A 22,403-nucleotide genomic window follows, 5' to 3' on the forward strand; every position below is an offset into this window, starting at 1 on the left:
TTTTCTTAAAAAATGAGGTTCATGTCACTGAAAAATAATTTAGATCAGTACACTTAAGAATGGTTTTCTTTGTGAAAGAGAAATGAGAATGACATAATTTACACTTAGAATCAGTAGATATGTTTATGTTTGCGTTTCAGGGAATTTTCCACAGCGGTGCTATCATACTCCTCACCACAAACTGGAGCCAGGCATTGTGTCTGAGACGTGATGGGTCCTGCAGTGGAACTGGAAAACAGAACGTGGAATCATATTGGAGAGTCCACAAAATTGGTTCTGCAGTGTGTATGTTTGAAAGTGTAACATGGCCCAGAATGTACCTACAAATAAAGAATGGCAAATGTGATGGAGAGGTAAGCATTTTTGTCTATGCTTCAGTTTGAAGATCCTTTAATTAATTAATATTAATATTAAGATTAATAAACATATTACTTAATTTATTGTTACAGTGTGTTAAATTATATAAAAAGCTGTTTTTTTAAATTTTGGATAGAGTAGTAAGTGAGTGAAGAATTTTGATTTCTATGTAAGTCATTTCTATGCATCAGTTTGAAGATCCTGAACTTTTGTAGATAAGGATTTTAGTTTTAAGACGAAAGTCTTGACTTACAAAATTTTATAAACTCTGTTGGATTAATAAATATATGATTTCATTTTTTAATGTTACAGTGTGTTAAATTATATCAAAAGCTGCTTTTTACATTTTGGATAGAGTAGCAACGGGGAAAACCTCTGTCAGATTTTCTTTAGCCATCTATCGCATTTCAGTTTCAATTTCAAGAAATTTCCCTTCACTTTCTATACTGAAGACAGAACAGAATGTGTATGTAATGCCACGTACACACGAGCGGACTCTCCGGCATACTTGGTCCGGCGGACCAGAGTCCGCCGGACAATCCGACCGTGTGTATGCCCCGGCGGACTTTTCCGGCTGACTTTTTCCCAAAAGTCCGCCAGACCTAGATTTGAAACATGTTTTAAATCTTTCCGTCGGACTCAGTTTCTGACAGAAAGTCCGCTCGTCTGTGTGCTGTCCGACGGAAAGCCCGCTAGTCTGTATGCTGGTCCAACGGACCAGATACGACGCAAGGGTAGGGTATTGCATTTCGTGCTCGCTGCAATAGGAAAAACAAATTTTCCTATTGTGGTGAGTGCAGGGCATACCAGGCCCTTAGGTCTGGCATGGATTTTAAAGGGAACCCCCTACGCCAGAAAAACGGCGTGGGGTCCCCCCTTAAATCCATACCAGACCCCGATCCGAGCATGCAACCCGGCCGGTCAGGAAGGGGGGTGGGGACGAGCGAGCTGCCCCCCCCCCTCCTGAACCGTACCAGGCCGCATGCCCTCAACATGGGGGTGGGTGCTTTGGGGGAGGGGGTGCCCTGCGGGCCCTCCCACCCCAGAGCACCTTGTCCCCATGTTGATGAGGACAAGGGCCTCTTCCCCACAACCCTAGCCGTTGGTTGTCGGGGTCTCCGGGCGGGGGGCTTATCGGAATCCGGGAGCCCCCTATAATAGGAGGGCCACCAGATCCCGGCCCCCCACCCTATGTACCCCTACCCATGCACCTAGGGAAAAAGTGTCAATAATAAAACACACTACACAGGTTTTTAAAATAATTTATTAAATAGCTCCGGGGGGTCTTCCTCTGGCTTCGGGGGTCTTCCTCCGGCTTCGGGGGTCTTCTTCCAGCTTCGGGGGTCTTCTTCCAGCTTCGGGGGTCCCTCTGGTTCCTCTTCTCTCAGCGTCCGGTTGGTTCTTCTCCGCTCTCTCTGGCCTCTTCTCCCGGTGTTCCAGTTCTTCTGCCGGCTCCTCCGCTGTCTCCATGCTGCTCTTTTGCCAGCGGAGGTCCGGACTTCTGGGCTTCTTGTCTTCTTCCCTCTTCTCTTCTGCAGTTGTTGACACGACGCTCTCTCCGGCTGGACTGCTCTCTGAGCGCTCTGCTGTGACTTATATAGGCGGAGACCCCGCCCCCTTATGATGTCACAGTCCCTGGGGATGCTGGGACTGCGACGTTTTCGGGGGCGTGGTCACCGGGTGATGTTGACCACGCCCCCTAAAATGTAAATAAATAAGTAATTTTAAAAACCTGTGTAGTGTGTTTTATTATTGACAATTTTTCCCTAGGTGAATGGGTAGGGGTACCATGTACCCCATACTCATTCACATAGGGTGGGGGGCCGGGATCTGGGGACCCTCTTATTATAGGGGGCTCCAGGATTCCGATAAGCCCCCCGCCCCCAGACCCCGACAACCAACGGCCAGGGTTGTCGGGAAGAGGCCCTTGTCCTCATCAACATGGGGACAAGGTGCTCTGGGGTGGGGGGGCCCCGCAGGGCGCCCCATCCCCCAAAGCACCCACCCCCCATGTTGAGGGCATGCGGCCTGGTACGGTTCAGGAGGGGGGGGCTCGCTCGTCACCACCCCCTTTCCTGACCGGCCGGGCTGCGTGCTCGGATCAGGGTCTGGTATGGATTTTAGGGGGGACCCCACGCCGTAGGGGGTTCCCTTTAAAATCCATACCAGACCTAAGGGCCTGGCATGACCCGCGACGGGGCTCGCAAGGTGTCAATCGTGCCGATAAAAGCGGCAAGATTGACTTCCTTTTCTAGTCCCGTCGTACCTGAGTCACGTTCAAAATGAACGGACTTGTCCGTGTGTGGGCAAGTCCGTTCATTCTGAAAGTCCGCCGTAACTCTGGCGAAAGTCCGCAAGGTGTCAATCTCACCGATAAAAGCAGCAAGATTGACTTCCTTTTCTAGTCCCGTCGTACCTGAGTCACGTTCAAAATGTACGGACTTGTCCGTGTGTGGGCAAGTCCGTTCATTCTGAAAGTTCGCCGTAACTCTGTCGAAAGTCCGTTGGAAAGACGGGCGGAACTAGCCCGCCGGAAAGTCCGGTCGTGTGTGGGCAAGTCCGTCCGTTTTTAAGTCCGGCGCACCTGGTGGACAAAGTCCGTCGAAAAGTCTGCCGGACCAAGTATGCCAGAAAGTCCGATCGTGTGTACGCGGCATAAGATGTGTGTGTAAGATCTCAGAACTTTAGATTTTCCTTCTATTTCAGTCCCAGTGACAATGGTCAACAAGATCAATAGAGAGAGTAAATCTCCCTAGCAGGGACAACAATAAAAACTTGCCAAGGGTTCTAACCCCTCATCATTCTATAAATAATAAAACAAAACTTTTGGCTTTTGATACACTTTAAAATGTATGTTCAGTCAAAATCTATCTAAGGCTAAGCCTATTCCCACCCCCATTCTAAGACTATTCTATCTACCGTGTATAGGAAGATGTACTTACCTATAGGAAGATACTTACCTATTCTAAAGCTGCTCCAGTCCACTTACATGAACGGCTCCAGTGTAGAGGAAGGGCAGCCGACAATGGATGCCCCATAGTAATTCTATGGGTGATGTCACTGCATAGGCATTGCAGGTATTGTCAGCAAACTCTCCTCTTCACTGAAGCCGCTGCTGAAGAGATCATGTAGTGACTCATGGAGCGGCTTCATAATAGGTAAGCATAAGCATCTTTTCTTTCACAGGGTAGATAGAATAGACGGTTCGATCAGCAGGAAGCGGCCAAGATTTTAACCATTAGTGGGCAGGCTGAATGTACCAAGTTGATCGATCATCAACTCTGTGTTGATGGGGGAATTGAGCAAATTTCTCTCCTGCAACCCATGGCTGCAGGAAAGAAATTCACTCCGTGTATGGCCTGCCTTAGATAGATTTTGACTGAACTTCTATTTTAATGATAGGTACCATTGTCAAAATCTGTATTTCCTTCTTTTCTATTAAGGTACTCGCCATAATACTTTTATTTGCACTTAGACCCCTTCCACACTGGAGGCGTTTTTCAGGCGCTTTACTGATAAAAATGGCACCTGTAAAGTGCCTGAAAATGCCTCATCTGCAGTCCCAGTGTGAAAGTCCGAGTGCTTTCACACTGGTGCGCTGTGCTGGTCCTGCAAGTCCTGCAAGCAGCATCTTTGGGGCGCTTTAGGAGCGGTGTATACACCGCTCCTAAAGAGCCCCTGCACTTTGAAATCAATGGGCAGCACCGCCGTAGTGCCTGCAAAGCACCTCAACAGCAGCACTTTGCGAGCGCTTTTAACCCTTTATTCAGCCGCTAGCAGGGGTTAAAAGTGCCCTGCTAGCAGCCAAAAAGCGCCTCTAAAGCGGTGGTAAAACGCTGCTAAAACTAGCGGCGCTTTACCGCTAACGTGGCCACGCTGTCAGTGTGAAAGGGCTCTAACAGTTCAATATTCAGAACAAGCTTTCGGGGGGGTTTGGACTGAGAAGAAGGAAAAGCCCCAAAAGCTTGTCCTGAATGTTACTGCAAGTGAGAAAAGTATCACATACAGTATTCATTTGTTTTTGTTGCAAATGCACTAATATGGCTACAGTCACCTCTAGATCCTTTCCTATTAAAAATGTAAATCACAGCCTACTGTTAAAATATTTGCCTTGGGTCTGCCAGTGCTTTAAAGCAACCCTGCTTATTGTTGCAAGTGTCTAACCAGCAGTTTTATTACAGGGCACAGGGGATGAATACTGCCATTTCAAAGTTGCAAAAAACTATGAACATGGGTCAGTGACTCTGGAATCTGTAAGAAATAAAGGAATATACTTTGGACTGATGCCCAATGGACTTGTAAAACCAGTGATTCATACAGGAGAGAAGAATATTTTATTGTACCCCAAGGTCATCAAATGTATGTATTGCATCAAATAAATGGCTGAGCAATATAGATGTGTTATTAATTATAATGAAGATCCTGTGTATGGTAAATGTTCATTGCACAGATGATGATATAATTTAAGTTTGTTTTAGGTTTGTTTTTACACACTCAGATGTGTGAGCAAATCTAAGCTTAAGCTGTTGAGCTCTGTAAATAGCAGGCTTTTTAAAGCTGAAGTTTAGGTATAGCAATTTCTACATAGTTAAATTGATAGAGCTTGGACCAATGTAAGTATGTATGTGCTATTCCTGTGGGATCCCCGTGGAAGCTGGAAATCACTGCAGGCACCTGCTTGGAGATCCCATGGCAAACATCTGCCCTGCTGCGGTTGCTTGCTCAGCAAAGGCCCCATTCAGAAAACACTTTGCATTGTCTCACTGAATGCACAGCGTTCAATGATGTGTTGATAGACCAATGTGTCATAAATATCAATATCAAAGTGCTAAGTGTGAGTGAAAACAAGAGTCATTAAACGCACAATGACAAAAAAAGTCCACCATAAATGTAGTATCTAGTGAAGAAATGTGCGAAAAAAAGACCCCCATCGTGATTCTCCTTTGAGAACACTCTCAGCTTCTAGATAGGACCCCCACTACAAAGGTTATTACCTTGCTGAACTGCACATAGGAGTCTCTTTCTCCTCCATAAAACCTCCACTTATTGAATCAAACACTCTTCAATGGTTCAGGTGATATGGGGTTGAACATTCACCCAAGAGAAACAAAACTGGCATAGTGCTCACTGTAAAAAATTTTTATTGAAGACAGCAAAAATAGCACTTATGTAAAGAATGAAAGGAAATGCATATCTCTTTAAAATATAGCTGTGCTGCTGCTTACACATGACTCTCTCCAGAATCGCCTTGAATTATGCCCAAAGCCATGTGTGGTTCACAGCGATCCTGGATAGAGAGTGATATGCAGGCCAGCAGTGAGCACTATGCCAGTTTTGTTTTTTTGGACCCCATAACACCTGAGTGTTTGAATCAAAAAGTGGAGGTTTTGTGGAAGAGAGAGAGAGACTCCTATGAGGTTCAACAATGCAATAGAAGCCTGAATGTTTTCACCAGATGATAATATGACCTTTGTAGTGGGGGTCATATCTAGAAGGTGAGAGTGTGCCCAAAGGAGAATCATGGTGGAAGTCTTCTTGTCACACATTTCTTCACTGGATACAGCGTCTATTGGGGATCTTTTTATCATGAAATTGCACTTTGACATTGTGCATTTAATGACTTTTGTTTGCACTTGCACTTGGCACTTAGATATTGATATCACTGACACATTGGTTTCTTAATACATGTATGTATATTTATTTGATCAATCGGTATTTATTGGAGATTATTATTTATTTATTTATAGACATTTAATATTACCAGAGAGCATTGCAGCAAAAGAATAATAATTTATGGTTCCTGCCACTGAAAACATTCAGAGTCCATCTTTTGCTGCTCTTACATCTGTTATGCCCCGTACACACGGTCGGATTTTCTGATGGACATTGTCCGATCGGAGCGTGTTGTCGGAAATTCCGACCGTGTGTGGGCTCCATCGGACATTTTCCATCGGATTTTCCGACATACAAAGTTGGACAGCAGGAGATAAAATTTTCCGACAACAAAATCCGATCGCGTCAATTCCGACCGTGTGTGGCCTGTTCCGACGCACAAAGTGCCACGCATGCTCAGAAGAAATTCCGACACGGGACAGCTCGTTCTGGTAAACTTAGCGTTCGCAATGGATACAGCACTTTCGTCACGCTGCAATGTTCAAAATGGTTTAATACAGCGCACTCTCTTCTTCTTTATAATGTGACAAGAATTAAGTAGTTTTGCTGCTCATATTCACACACACTTCTCACAAACTTCTTTCGTTACTATTTATCGGGATTCCCTCAATATATTTTGATTTCTCACATCTGACAACATATTTTTTTTATTTTTTTGACTTTAATGTAGAATCTTTTTTTGTGTTTCTCTTTTTTAATTTTTTTTTTTTGGTGATTTTGATTTGTACTCCCGAAAATGTTTGTGTGTTTTTTGTGACAAGTTCCCACAACACCATTGATATGTTGTTCTATTTAATCTGTAGGAGATTGTTTGTTGTTGTTGTCTCTTGTTAATTTCACATTTTATGTTAGAAATGTACCTGAATCGTCACCAACAAACTGTCCTTTTTGGATGAAAACACACACAGGAGAGTAGAATTTACCTAAAAATATTTTATTAAGGGGTCACAACTATAAACAAAGAGGGAGGCAACGCTGGAGAAACTGCAGAAGTGGGCAAAGCCTTGGACCCCCAGGGCAGACAGCAATTATTTAAAAGCAAAATTGGTGGCCTGAGGAGTCCTTATCTAAGGGAGGGCAGTCTGGTCCAGAAGTCCCAGAGATCCGGAAAGCAGCAGATGACATCTGTGTCCCCAGGCTGTGGTCATACGAGAGACTGCAGCTTTTGTCAGACCAGACTGAACCCAGGGCAATCACTCTTTGGTCTTCCTTCCACGCTTCCTTCCAGCCTTTGGCTGTGGTGGTGGAGTTGTGGCAGCAGGAGGAGGAGGAGGAGGAGCATCGTCGATCTCAATGACATCCGTCTTGTGTGTCAGTTCCCCACTCTCCCTCTTACGTAGGACTTTATAAATCAGGTCCTCAGAGATCTTGCGTTGGCCCTCCTGCATGCCCTGCAATTTGGTGGCAGCCATGCAGGCAAAGGCCTCTTCAGGACTGGGGAAGGCTCTGAGGGACGCAGAAGCCTCCTGGATCAGCCTGTATGCTGAATCCTGCACAGGACTGGGAGTGGCCTTCCTGGCCCTTTTGTATGGCAGGTGGAGGGGAGGAACCTGAGACTCAGTCAGGCTGCGACTTGTCCCAGGCTTCTCTTGGCTGACACTTAGCCCCGCCTCCTCCTGGCTGCCACTAATCCCCGCCTCCTCCTGGCTGACACTAATCCCCGCCTCCTCCTGACTGCCACATTCCACAGCCTCCTCCTGGCTGAGGTCTTCCTGGGTATGAAAAAGGGACATAGTTTTAGTTTTTTTTACATCAATCACACACAATTTTCACCTCCTGACTGCTTCAAATTGAATGTTAACAAATATAACAGACTATCCTTCTGAGCCCAGCATTTTTCATTCTTGTCCCAATTTTGGGTGCCCACTACTGTCTATTGATATGTAAAACACTTTTTTTAATCAGCAATTAATGATCAATAATAACATCTATAGTAAACATCATTTCTTTATTGCCCAGAAATCTGTAGAAGAATGCTATACCTGACTCCAGCTGGGCTCCTCCACTTCTTCCTGGCTGGAAGGCCCAGGTTGGACATCAGAAGCCTCAGCTGGGATGGAAGGAAGAGTGGAAGGAAGAGTAGAGAGGGATTCCCTGACTTCAGTGTGGTCTGACAGAAATCGCAGTCTCTCGTAGTACCACAGCCTGGGGGACATAAACATCATCTGCTGCAGCTCCGGATCTCTGGGAATCTGTGACCTTCTTGCGCTCCCTAAGATACGTGCTCCTCAGGCCACCAATTTTAGCTTTTAAATAAGGGATGGTTGCTGTGGGGACCACCGGCTTCACCAACTCCAGCAGTTTCTCCAGCGCTGCCTGCCTCTTCTGTTTGTGGTTATAATGGGGGTGTCTCACCTGCCACAGACAGGGCAGCTCCCTGTACTTGTCTATGAACAAGGGCAGGAAATTGTGGTCGTTGAACCCATCCATTTTCTCTGCAAGACACAACACAAGACAAACCCTAATGTCAGGCCAAACTCCCCTAATCTTGTTACAATATAGGCTTCAATTTCGAAGCAGTATAGGCCCAAGTTTGGATCCTACCTTCGTTAGCACGATCGGCGTCTCCGATGCTCCTTCCTCCGCTCACAGATCGTACGTAAGACGCGCGCGTTACGATTTATACACACTGCGCATGCGTATAACTCCGCCCGCCCCTGACGTTCTTTCTATTCTATTCCCCACCCCTTTTCGTTCGGCGCAGTGGAGGAAGAGCACATGGCGGATAGACAGCAGGATCGTGCTAAGTACAGCAACGAGGAGGAGGAGGATGAAAGGCCGGAGCCTGAAACGTCCCAATCCAGAAGGAGATTAAAGGACTCAAATATGTCCTTTGGGGAGATGTTGGAGATGGTGGACATCCTGAAGAAGGCCGACTATGATGGAAAGTATGGGCCTTACCCCAACCCCAATGTCCGAAAGGCCAAGATCATGGCGAAAGTGGTCAGGAGTCTGCACCGGAAATTCAGGGTACGACGATCGAAAGATCAGCTCAGGAAGCGGTGGTCGGACCTGAAATGACGAGAACATGAGCAGTACAGAAAGATCCGGAGAGTGCTGCAAAAAAGTAAGTAGTTGTGCTGTGTTCCTATTGTTCTTGTGTTTATTACGTTCGTGCTGCTCCATGTGCTTTTAGGAACTGTTGTACAGTTTAAAATGGCAACTTTCATGTTCATGGGCACATTATTCGTTCGGATCACACATTTTTATTTCGGACTATAAAATACCATTGTTTAGGCCATATGCATTTGGCCACCATTTTGAGGCCCTATACTTGTCTTCAAAGAATTGGGTTGTGTAGATGGCTTTGTTACTAGAATGAAATGCAAACTAGATTCTGTGTAAGGAGAGGACACTCAGCAGCTGTTTTCACATCTGGACACTGGAGCACTAGTGTGGGACCCCAGAACACCATTTTTATTAGGGGGGCCACACAGGTGCTCCAGTGTATACTATAGGGGGGGGCTACATCTGTGAAGCTTGTACCAAACAGGTAAAGTATCGCAGATTGACAAAGGACACTAAAAATGCTACATCTTGGAACTCTGCTAAAATAGATCATTGTACCCCACTTCCAAGCAATGTTTAATCTTTATAGTTCTGCCATCAAATATCTGTGTGCTAAGTATACCATTTTTGTTTTACATAGGGGAGAAAAGACTCGGAGGACACCCCTCATCCGAGGAGACCAGAGCCCCCCCCCCTCTGGAAGAAGGGGAAATCCACCCAACACAAGATGAGCAGGAGGAAGAAGACGTGGTGGAACTAGTCACCACAACAGGTGAGTGTCTGCGACCACAGGCTCCGATAAGAGATGGATGGCGGCATATTTTTTAGACCTAATTTATTTTGGGTTCCTCTCATTTTAGGTGATCGTGAGGTTGTGGATGAAGATCCTTTCACATCAGAAAGTGCCCAGATCGTGATCGGGGAGATCATGGGGTGTAATTTACAATTGGAAATCATCAAGCAAAACATCAATGATGTTATTCCAAAATATAAAAACATCATTGATGTTTTGGGGCGAGTTTAAAACCCCTCCAAATCACTTTCTTCTTTTGTCTGCTACAATGTGCGAAATGTTTTTGTAATTTTTCCCAAAGCCAAATTTGGAGGATGCACACAGTGTGTCAACATGTGCTATCTGCCATCACGGGAGATCAATGGACGCGTTTTGGGGGTGCAACCCCTTCCTCAATAATAAAGTAGCGGTGAGGAAGGGCTTTCTCCCCCAAAACACGTCCCTTGATCCCCCGTGATGGCAGCTAGCACATGTTGACATTGTGAAATTTGTGTGCATCTTCCAAATTTGGCTTTTCCAGGGGTGATTTCCCCCCATCTGAACGCAATATCAAACACCGTTCCTAAATACTCATGTCTGATATTGCCTTCAAGTTCTACCAAATGTGAACTTTGTAAGATCAAGATTTGTGTCTTTCTTGTGGGTTTTACACAGGCCTGTTTTCTATAAAATGCACATTTTGATTTTGGATAATGCCACCACAAAAATTGTTATACAACAAACATGTTGGTTTGTCAGAAAAACCTTTGGTAAATGCACATGTGATTGTGCAGGTATTAAAAAGATTGCTCATCAAGAATGCATGGATTATTGTCTCAACGCTACAACACTTTTGGGGTGATGTAATTGTTGTTTTCTGAGAAAATGGGGGTAATTTCCTAAGGGCAAATCCTCTTTGCACTACAAGTGCAGTTTCAGTGCAGTTGCAAGTGCACTTGTAGTGAAAAGTGTCTTTGCATTTAGTAAATAACAGCCAACAGTGCTTTGTATAAGGTTACACAATCACGACATTTTCTGGACTACACACATTTCTGTCAGGGTCAGCTCAAACAAACACAAGCAGTAAATGTCCACAAAGAAGAGCCTGGGGGGAGATGCCTGTCGAGAACTTGAGGTCCTGCAGGCTTCTCTCTGTGGCCAAATACCACAGGGTAGCGACCAACCTCTGCTCCGGAGTGATGTCTTGCCTCATGCAGGTATCCTGCCTGCTAATATAAGGGGTCAGCGAAGCCAACAAACGGTGAAACACGGGGTCCGTCATCCTGAGAAAGTTCCTGAAATCATCAGGATTATTCTCACGGATCTCACGGAGCAAAGGCATATGACAGAACTGGTCACGCTGAAGCAACCAATTCTTGGTCCATGAACTCCTCCCCACCCTGTGTGTCAAGGTCAGGACCCCAACACCAAGCCCCCGCACAGCACGAACTCCTACGAGGAGTACGCATACGAAACATGGCTAGAAAACGGTCGGCTGCTCAGAACGAAGTAACAGAACGCACTGAAGAACAGCAAGGCCTGTGAAGAGCGACCTGAAAAACATCAACGAGCAGGCAAGATCACACAGAAAACTCTGATACGAACTGACTGCATGCACTGAAGAGCAGATACAAACCCACAAGCACAAACTGAACGGCAGAAAACGATCTGAAAGCCACGAGTCTGAAAAAGCGCAAATCGTCTCTCACCAAACTTTTACTAACACGAGATTAGCAAAAGGAGCCCAAAGGGTGCCGCGCTTGGTTCTGAACCGGCCTTTTCTAGTCTCGTCGTACGTGGTGTACGTCACTGCGTTGTTGGCGATCGGAAATTCCGACAACTTTGTGCGACCATGTGTAGGCAAAACAAGTTTGAGCCAACATCCGTCAGAAAAAAACCTAGGATTTTGTTGTCGGAATGTCCGAACAAAGTCCGACCGTGTGTACGGGGCATTACTCTTTCAGGAAGGCTTTCCACTAAAGCCTGGCACACACTACCGGTCAGCTCTGGTCGGAGCTGCTGTACTAACTATGCAAAGTTTGTATAGCAATCTTCCTTGCTGAGCTGTTGTGTTCTGACAGCCCCCCATAGCACACTCCGATCAGTACTCTCTACCATTGGCTGACAGCGCTGATCGGGAGTCGGTCGGTTGCTGGTTTTCCAGCATGCTCGTCCGACAGAAGCTGGCTGAGCGGCTGGCTTCTGTCGGACAGATCGACATACACACGGGGCAAATGTCGGACATTTTTTTTTAACCTGCTGTTGTCTCCTGACAATCAGCCCATGTGTACCAGGCTTTAGTAATGTTGTTGGCGGGATTTGTTTTCATTTAGACAGTTGGTGAAAAGGCCAGGCTTGCAATTGCTTTAAGGTGAATTTAGTAATACTACAGTACTGTGCAAACATTTTAGACACGTGTGAAGAAATGCTGTAAAGTAAGAATGCTTTCAAAATATATATTTTTATTGTTTATTTTTATCAATTTACAAAATGCAAAGTGAGCGAAGAGAAGAAAAATCTTAATCAAATCAATATTTGATGTCACTACCCTTTGGCTTAAAACCAGAATCAATTCTTATGGGGTGTACACACGGTCGGACCTTTCGACCGGACTGGTCTGACAGACGCTGACGGACCAAATCCGACGAACAATCCGATCATGTGTGGGCTTCACCGGACCTACAGCGGACTTTTCCAGTCGCAAATCTGACGGACTTTAGATTTGGAACATGCTTCAAATCTTTACGTCGTAACTCCGCCGGACCCAAAAATCCGCTCGTCTGTATGCTAGTCCGACAGACAAAAACCGACGTTAGGGCAGCTATTGGCTACTGGCTATCAACTTCTTTATTTTAGTCTGGTGTACGTCATAACATACGAATCCGTCGGACTTTGGTGTGATCATGTGTAGGCAAGTCCGGTCGTTAGAAAGTCCGTTGAAAGCCCGCCAAAAGTCTGTCCAAAGTCTGTCCAAAGTCTGTCGGACAGGCTGTCGGACTTTTGTAGCTGAAAAGTCCGACCGTGTGTACACGGCATTAGACTTGCACACTTTGTACACTTGCACAAAGTCAGGGATAATGTATGATTAGAGTCAGGTGTATAATTAACCAATTATACCAAGCAGGTGCTAATTATCATCAATTTCATATGTAGGTTTAAACAGTCATTAACTGAAACAGAAACAGCTGTGTAGGAGGCTTAAAATTGAGTGAGAAACAGTCAAACTCTGCCCCTAAAGTAAATTGTGGAATCGGTTTCGTGTCACAGGTCATACACCATGGCAAGACCGAGCACACAAGTTAGTTATACTGCATCAGCAAGGTCAGGCAAAGATCTCAGAGCAGACTGGGCTTTCAAGATGGGCTGTTCAAGCTCTTTTAAAGAAACGGGCAACTTTAAGTAACGTAGACACACTGGTCGGCCAAGGAAACTTAAAGTGGATGTAAATCCTCACATATACCCAGTGAAGTGAACAGTCTCAGATGATGCACAGAGATGAAACAAATCTCCCTAAATAAGTTTTACATGTATATCCCGTGTCTTCAGCTTTCTACATTCTTCCTGTTTTTTCTTCCTGTTCAGCGCTGGGTGTGGATTCTTGGCATACACTGTGTGACAATTGATTGGAGGAAAGGCACACACCCCCCCTCCACATAGGCAAAGGAAGGATTGTGCAGAGCTGTGCTGTGAATAGACCAGCTCTCTGCTAATCTATTTATAGCAACCTCCCCGACACAAATTTCAGGCTGGTTTTATCTCGGTTGTCGGAGAACTTGTCAGAAGTTATCATGCTGATAAGAGAAGAACAGAGCAGCAGAAAGACGCCGGACCTAGTGCTTTGTAGAAAGATAAGAAAACACTACAGATATATGTGCTTAGGTCTAATTTCATGAATCAGGTTTACATCCACTTCAATGCAGCAGATGAAACACATATCATGCGTATTTCCCTTCAACATCAGAGAATGTCTAGCAGCGCAATCAGCATAGAACTGGTGGAAACCAGTGGAACCCAGGTACACCCATCTACTGTCCAGAGAAGTCTGTCCAGAAGTGGATTTCACTGAAAAATTGCAGCCAAATTACCATACCTCCAACGTGGAAAAAAGGGTAAGCGACTCAAATATTTACGAAAACACAGGAAGTGGGGTGCAGAAAAATGGCAGCAGGTGCTCTGAACTGATGAGTCAAAATTTGAAATATTTGATTGTAGCAGGAGGCAGTTTATTTTTGAAGGGCTGGAGGATGGTACAATAATAATTGTATGCAGGCAAAAGTGATGCACGGTGGAGCCTCCTTGCAAGTCTGCGGCTATATTTCTGCAGATAGAATGGGAGATTTGGTCAGGATCCATTTTTTTCTGAAGTTTCTAGTTCTGAAAGCATTCTTAAAGTGGTTGTAAAGCCACTGTATCATAAACATACAATCCCCTCTGTTAGCTAACATTATGTCTCCCAGTGTCTGTGCTTTATAAAAAAAATGCAAATTTCTACCTTATTTCAGAGTGCCTCCTGGCGCTCACATGACTGCTCGGCTCTCTGCTCTCCTGGGCTGACAACTATAGCGGGGGGGGCCAAGAACTCCCGCTGACGTCTGCCGGGAGGAGAGAGGCAGGTGGTCACGTAAGCACCAAGAGGTACTCTGAAATAAGATAGAAATTGGCATGTTTGGTTTTAATAAAGCACAGACACTGGGACATGTAATGTTATCTAACAGAGGAGATTGTATGTTTATGATACATATATTATAGCAGCAGGAAGGGAAGGGGCAGGGAGCAGAGTGACACAGACTAGCTGACAGGCAGGGAAGGGGGGTAGAGAAAAGGGCAGAGGAAAGCTGCAGATGACAGAGGCACGTAAACTGAGCATGGTGTCAGGGCTCAGCAACCATGATAAACTGTGGTCAGTTTAGAGGGGGGAGGGCAGAACCAGGCAGGATCAGCCAGGTTTTTTATATGATACAAGGCGCCAAATTATACAGCACAAGTATTATGCTGTTATGGATGCTTTTTTTGGAGGGGGGTTACAAACACTTTAATTTACAGCATTTTTTCATACCTGCCTAAAACTTTTTCACAGTAATGTACATATTTTATCACTCAATACCAAAGCCAGATTAAGTTCAAACAGGGTTCTAGGCAGGGTGGTTGTTCTGTGCCCCCCTGCTTCCATATCCGTCTGTAGTGTTTGAAAAATTGGTGAGAAAGAGGAAGACTTTGCCGGACAACATCACACATCTGTGAATTAATCAATTAGTGTTCCTAAACACATTTTTTTTTCAATTTGTATCTATGATGGTCTAATACAGAAAGAAGACCGTGCTGGACACCGTGGCATTATAATGAGACATGCATGAATCTTTTTATAGCTACAAGTTGCATCTAGTATATTGCTATAACAGTAATAAAAGATGTCAAAATGTTAATACCTAGATTGATAATTTCTGTACTTTGCATGTCTACTATAGTTAATAAATATCGGGAATAACTACATTTCTGCTAGGAACAACTTAACATGACTGTTTCACTAAGGCTAAGTTCACACTGGCAATAAAAGCAGGCGTTTGAGAGGCATTAAAAACACCCCTCAAACGCCTATGCATGAGATACAATAGACAGCAAACAGTCAACAGCAAACACTATCAAAACATGAAGCGTTAGCGTCGCATCGCTTCAATATTGAAGCCATGTTGAGCCAGGAAGTCTATGGTAACGTTTTGCAAACGCTCTGGCAGGCAGTTGTGTGGTTGCGGGGCATTAAGATTAGTTAATTTACTGTAATGGAATAGGCATTTGTGGAGTGGTTTTAACGCACCTTAATGCTCATCAAAGACTTCAAAACTGCCCATAGGGCATTTAGGGAACATTTTTAAGGCTTGTAAAATGCCAGCCTAAAGCCCGTACTAAAGCTCATTAACTTGAGTCTAACGCCCATACTAATGCTATAGGAGCATTTGTTAAGTATTAGAAATTTATTCAAGTGTGAACAAGCCCTAACTCCATTAAGAAGATGAAGACACACCATTCTGGTGAGTAGAATTTTTACTGTCTTGAAGAGTTTTTGGCATCACTCCTATCTAACACTTCTGTGTCCTGTGTTGCCTGCTGGACGCTGTGAAGGGACCTGGTATCTGACACACCCAGAATTGTCAGATAGCAGCAGTGCCAAAAACTCTTCAAGACAGGCGTGAATCTGCTCACTAGAATGGTGATCATTCATCTTTTTTTGCAGGATGCTGTCAGTATTTTACTGTATCCTTGATTTAGAAACAGGGTTGCCTTAAACGTATTGCTTAGTAAAGCTTCCGCCACTTTCTAAGGCCAAGGTGCAATTCATAAAGAAGTCTGTGACTGCTCTGTGAATACTTGTGCTCATGAACCAGGTTCTTCTGACAATGGATTGTGAGTTGTGAATAAGGGTGGCCATAAGAAATCTCTCATAAAATGGTGAGCGAAGAGATCTCGGCCTATTCTCACATGACTCAAAGGAAATGTTGAAATTCTTACCTGATGTTTACTGTGACATGCATGTGGCACAGATGCTTCACCCTTCTGGTAAAAAACTAAAGGATCAGGACCTAACTTAAAGGTAGCCATACATGTAGTCATTTGTGAGCGATTGTGATCATCATCAATTAAAATATTGATCTATACATAAAACATTTGCATATGACTGAAACTACTGATTAATAAATTAACCAATTAGTCCTATTGCACATTCTTGCACTAAAGAATAATTTAATTAGTTAACTCCACATCTACAATACATATCAGGATATATAATTCCTGAACACAAGTTCAGTAATATATTGACAATGGCCAAGTATGTCCTGCAAACCACAAACCCCCAGAGTGCCAGAAGCTAACCACCAGTTGCAGAAGATGGAGGGAAGTCATCTCTCTCCCACATACAGGTCAGAGGAAGCAAGGAGAGGAGCAAGGCGTGAGGCAGCTTGGGTGTCAGCAAACATGGATAGAAACACAGCCGTGCAATGCACTACTAATGTTTTCTATAGTGCATGGAGTAAACTGTGGAGTAGGTCAGCAGATGAGCAATTGCAGAGCCGCATAAGAGAGACAGCTGTTGCCCCCCTCCCCTTCTGTGTACTAGGGCAAGTCAACTCTGCTCACAACCAGGGCCAGGCCCAGGGGTGGGCAGAAGAGGTGGACATCTTGAACACTTCAGCAGGAGAAGGGTGCAAAAGGACCTTCTCCTGGCACTGCTTACAACACATGGCCGGCTATGCAAATTCTGTATTGTTGTTTGTCCTGGTGTCCTGGAAAATGTATGGGCTTATACATCTTTCCTTATTATATATACAGCTATTTTCATTGATCATACAAGAAACATGGACAGTGATTCGTTGTAAATTCATTGTTTTTCAGCTGACAATACAGAGGGTCACAGACAGGACTCTGCCAGAAGCTCTGTCATTGTCTATAATGAGTTATGTTGTATAGTAGAGTATGTTCATTGATTTATGGAAGCCAGCTTGCATATTTACTGTGGAATAATAGCAGACATTTTTTGTTTTGTTAAAAAAAAAAAAAACACAGTGAACAGGTATGTGGATGTAACTTGTTAGGTAAGAGCATAATGCTTCCTTCTTGGAGTGAGGAAACACGTAAAATTAAAGAATACATTTAGAATAAAGCTTTACTTTGTTGAGGAAAAAATATCCTCCAGCTAAAAATTATATACATTGAAGGGTTTTAGCAAACGTTACAGTAGATTTCTATCTTTGTAACTTTTCTTAAATGATCTTTAGTAAATAAACATCTTCAAAACTCAACTTTTAATAAATGAGTAGGGACTGTTCACTTAGCAAAGTAAATGTACATTTTTGAAAGTGTCCACTGAGCGGATCGGTTCGGGTCGGTACAGTTTGGAAGGCCTAGAATGGTCCGGCCTATTCAGGTGATCGTTTTCACTGCAAGTCGGACCACCAGGGGCCATACGTGGGTTTAGAAAAAATGCCTAGCATGGGGTCACATGTCCGCCAATCAATGGAATGTATCATAGCTCCGCCCTAACCGAACCGTACCATTTTCTATGGCCCAACAACTGAAGCAGGACCCAGAATGGTGCGGTTCGGTTCAGTTGTATGGGCTGCTTTCATAATGGAAACACTCAAAATAGCGTACCGTACCGAACCAAACCGATCCGCTCAGTGGAAACAAGGAGCTTACTAAATAAGGTGAATCTGCATTCATAGACATGCCCAAACATGGATACTTTTCTTGCACATGGTTTGACAAATGAAGTAAACACAGCTTTACATTATTTACTAGGCTTAATGAATGTTCGCTTTTTTAAGTAACTCCCTACCAGAAGCCATAAATTGTGATTATGCTGCAATGCACTCATGTAATCAGTGGAGATCACAAAGCACAGCAAGCAGGTAGCCAAACATGAGTTATGTCTATCTTCCTATTACACATGATTCCAGCAACCAATTATGGAAAATAGAATGCACATCTACTGTAGAGGTATACTTTGTTTATTTTCTGTTTTGGTCTAGAGCAGCCTTTGTCAACCAGGGTTCTGTAGAATCATAGAGTACCTCCGGAGGTTGCTAGGAGCTGTATAGTTGCATAGCAGGTAGGGTTGGAAAAATACACAGGTTCATCCAGTCTAAAAACCATTGTGTGTGTGAATGTGTGTCAGTTCAAGTTTTCAGTTTTAACCACTTAAGGACTAGCCTCGTTTTGGATTTTAGGTGTTTACATGTTTAAAACAGGTTTTTCTGCTAGAAAATTACTTAGAACCCCCAAACATTATATATGGTTTTTCTTCTAACACCCTAGAGAATACAATGGCGGTCATTGCAATACTTTTTTTTGCACCGTATTTGCGCAGCGGTCTTATAAGCGCACTTTTTTTGGAAAAAATTCACTTTTTTGAATAAAAAAATAAAACAACAGTAAAGTTATCCCAATTTTTTTTTTATATTGTGAAATATAATGTTACGCCAAGTAAATTGATACCCAACATGTCATGCTTGAAAATTGCGCCCGCTCGTGGAATGGCGTCAAACTTTTACCCTCAAAAATCTCCATAGGCGACGTTTAAAAAATTCTACATGTTGCATATTTTGCGCTACAGAGGAGGTCTAGGACTAGAATTATTGCTCTCGCTCTACCGGTCGCTGTGATACCTCACATGTGTGGTTTGACCACCGTTTTCATATGCGGGCGCCAGTGGCGTTGCAAGGTGGGGGCGGGGGGTGCGGACCGCACCGGGTGACACCCGCCAGAGGGGTGACACCCATGTATAGCAGAACCGCAGCCGCTGACACCGCCCCCTGCCCTGTGCCTCTCGTCTCGCTCTGTGTCCCCCGTGGAGCGGACTGAAGCTGCCTCCTCCTCTGTTTACATCCAGTGAGGAGGAGGAGCTCCGAGTGACACACACCCCTGTGTGTTTTTTCTTCCGCGGCCACGCTGTACTGAGGTACTGTACTGACAACTCTAAGTAGATTAGTAGATAGACATGTGCAGGGAGGGGCGCTATGGGAGGGGAGAGGGGTGCTTATACTGATGGGGACTCTGCACTAGGGGGATTCTATACTGATGGGGACTCTGCACTAGGGGGATTCTATACTGATGGGGACTCTGCACTAGGGGGATTCTATACTGATGGGGACTCTGCACTAGGGGGATTCTATACTGATGGGCTCTGCACTAGGGGGGATTCTATACTGATGGGGACTCTGCACTAGGGGGGATTCTATACTGATGGGGACTCTGCACTAGGGGGATTCTATACTGATGGACTCTGCACTAGGGGGGATTCTATACTGATGGGGACTCTGCACTAGGGGGGATTCTATACTGATGGACTCTGCACTAGGGGGGATTCTATACTGATGGGGACTCTGCACTAGGGGGATTCTATACTGATGGACTCTGCACTAGGGGGGATTCTATACTGATGGGGACTCTGCACTAGGGGGATTCTATACTGATGGGGACTCTGCACTAGGGGGATTCTATACTGATGGGCTCTGCACTAGGGGGGATTCTATACTGATGGGGACTCTGCACTAGGGGGATTCTATACTGATGGGGGGTCTGCACTAAAGGGGGGGTGTCTAAACTGTGTGGGTCTGCACTAAGGGGGGATTCTATACTGATGGGGGTCTGCACTGAGTTTGGAGGTCTATACTGATGGGGGGGGGTCTGTACTGATGGGGGGGGGTCTGTACTGATGGGGGGGGTCTGCACTGAGGGTGAAGGTCTGTTGTTAGTGAGGGTGATCTATACTGAGGGAGGGGGATCTATGCTGCAGAATCTGTACTTAGCGGAGAGGGGTCTGTACTGAGGGGGGACTATATTTGGTGGAGGGCGGGGGGGAGGGGGGTGACACCAATTTTTTCAGCACCGGGTGACACCAACCCTAGTGACGCCACTGGCGGGCGCTACTCGCGTATGCGTTCGCTTCTGCGCGCGAGCTCGTCGGGACAGGGGGGTTTTAAAAATTTTGTTTTTTTATTTTTATTATTTATATTAATATTTTATTTATTTTTACACTGTTTAAAAAAAAAATTGTGTCACTTTTATTCCTATTACAAGGGATGTAAACATCCCTTGTAATAGAAAAAAGCATGGCAGGACCTCTTAAATATGAGATCTGGGGTCAAAAAGACCTCAGATCTCATATTTACACTAAAATGCAATAAAAAAAAAATAAAAATAAAAAGTCATTTAGAAAAATGACATTTGAAAAAATATGCCTTTAAGAGGCGTGGACGGAAGTGACGTTTTGACGTCGCTTCCGCCCAGCAGTGTCATGGAGACGAGTGAGCGCCATCTTGGCCTCACTCGTCTCCAGACACACCACGCAGAAGGACGCGATCGCCTCCGCCGCTACCGACGGCTCCGGTAAGCGGCGGAGGGCACCGGATCGCGGCGGGAGGGGGGGGCCCTCTCCCGCCACCGATAAAAGTGATCTCGCGGCGAATCCGCCGCAGGGACCACTTTTATCTGAAAGCCGGCCGCCGCACGAAAACGGGGATACCAGGGTTATGGCAGCTAGCTGCTGCCATAACAACGATATCCCCGTTCAATCTTAGGACGTATATAGTCATGCGGCGGTCGGGAAGTGGTTAAGGCCACTTTTATACTAATGTAGCACCCTCTAGTTAGGCAGGTGCTAGAGGGATTTTTTCTCATAGAGTAGGAAAATTTAGGCAGGCCTAGCTGGTGGCTAGGCCTGTTTGTTTTTATTCTGGGCTGTGAGTGGCTCAGGGCAGGGCTGGGTGACTCACAGATAGCATTACTGTCACCTCTCTCTTCTTTCTAAAAGATGCTAAAAAGAGAGGAGGAGAGGAGAGGTGGCGCTGTCTGGGGTATTTTGAGGAGCCTTGACCAATCCCCAACTTGTATTGGCAGGGGGCAGGCCTCCTTGAAATACCCAGGGTCAACCCAGCTGGGGAGGAGTTGTCGGGTGGAAAAGCTGGAGTGAGACAGTGTGGAGGCTGTCTGGGCCCACAGGGAGCTTCCCAGTCTGGGGGGAGGGGGAGTGACCCTGGGCCGAGCTCAGGTGCATCCAGGAGGAGAGAATAGATCCTGGAGGAGAGGCATATGAGAGAGCAAGGAGAAGACAGTGGGAGAGAACACTTCTAAGAGACTCCAGGGAGGACAACCGGTCGCAGCCAGGAGGGCTGGTGAGTGGAGCACAGTTGGGAGGACTGGGGAGGCACTCATGAGAGAACTGGGAGATTGCAGTTTGAGATGGGTGCAGAACCAGAAGAGAGAACTGTGGGAAGGACAGTGGAGAGAGGTCAGTGCAGCCCAGCTGGCTGGCAGGGCCTAAAGAGAGCTATCTGGGATTGGTAGCTAAGCAGAGGACAATTAGTACCTGAACTATTTCTACACCACAGGGTCCCTGGTCGCAAAAGGCAGTTCACTGAGGCCTGGCAAATTTAGTATCAGGCCTACCATATGGTGCATACACACGGTCACACAAAAGTTCTCTGAACGTTCGACCGTCAAGAACGTGGTGACGTACAAAACTATGAAGAGCTGAGAAAATGAAGTTCAATGCTTCCGAGCATGTGTTGAATTGTTTCCGAGCATGCGTAGGAATTTTGCGCGTCGGAATTTGTACAAACGATTGGAATTTCCGATCGGAACTTTTTCTGACTGAAAAATAGAGAACCTGCTCTCAATCTTTTGCTGGCGGGAATTCTGCCAGCAAAAGTCCGATGGAGCATACACATGGTCGGAATTTCCGACCAAAAGCTCACATCGGACTTTTGCTGGGGGAATTTCCCTTCGTGTGTATGGGGCATAACTGTTACACAACAGTGATCTTTTAAGCTGTCTGTAAGGGGGTAGGAGAAATCCTCTAAATGACCACAAATATAAGGAGCATTCTTTCTTCTGACCATCGCACTAATGTACCATGAGCTATAGAAATTATTAGCAGGGGTTCCCTGAGACTGGAAAGTTGTTTCAAGAGTTCCTCTGTGTTCATTTTTTTTTAAAAAGGCTGCTGTAGAGACATGGGTTGTATACATGCAGGAGTTGCCTTCTTCTGTCAGTTTGTGATGTTCAAGTAGTTTTTGCTAACGTGAGTAATTGCACAAAATTA

At 45.1% G+C, this 22,403-nt stretch overlaps 1 protein-coding gene across 4 annotated transcripts in view; it reads left to right on the forward strand.

Annotated features, from left to right (window-relative positions):
- RP1 (RP1 axonemal microtubule associated) overlaps positions 1-22,403 on the forward strand; it is a 580,110-nt gene that overhangs the window by 187,907 nt on the left and 369,800 nt on the right. For all 4 annotated transcript variants that reach the window (XM_073631609.1, XM_073631611.1, XM_073631610.1 and 1 more), the window contains exons 15-16: positions 141-353; positions 4,539-4,716. In XM_073631609.1, the coding sequence (XP_073487710.1) occupies positions 141-353; positions 4,539-4,716 (391 nt within the window). The remainder of the gene's footprint in view (positions 1-140; positions 354-4,538; positions 4,717-22,403) is intronic.

The sequence above is a fragment of the Aquarana catesbeiana genome, linkage group LG05, assembly GCF_042186555.1.
Source record: "Aquarana catesbeiana isolate 2022-GZ linkage group LG05, ASM4218655v1, whole genome shotgun sequence".
NCBI classification, from domain to species: domain Eukaryota; kingdom Metazoa; phylum Chordata; class Amphibia; order Anura; family Ranidae; genus Aquarana; species Aquarana catesbeiana.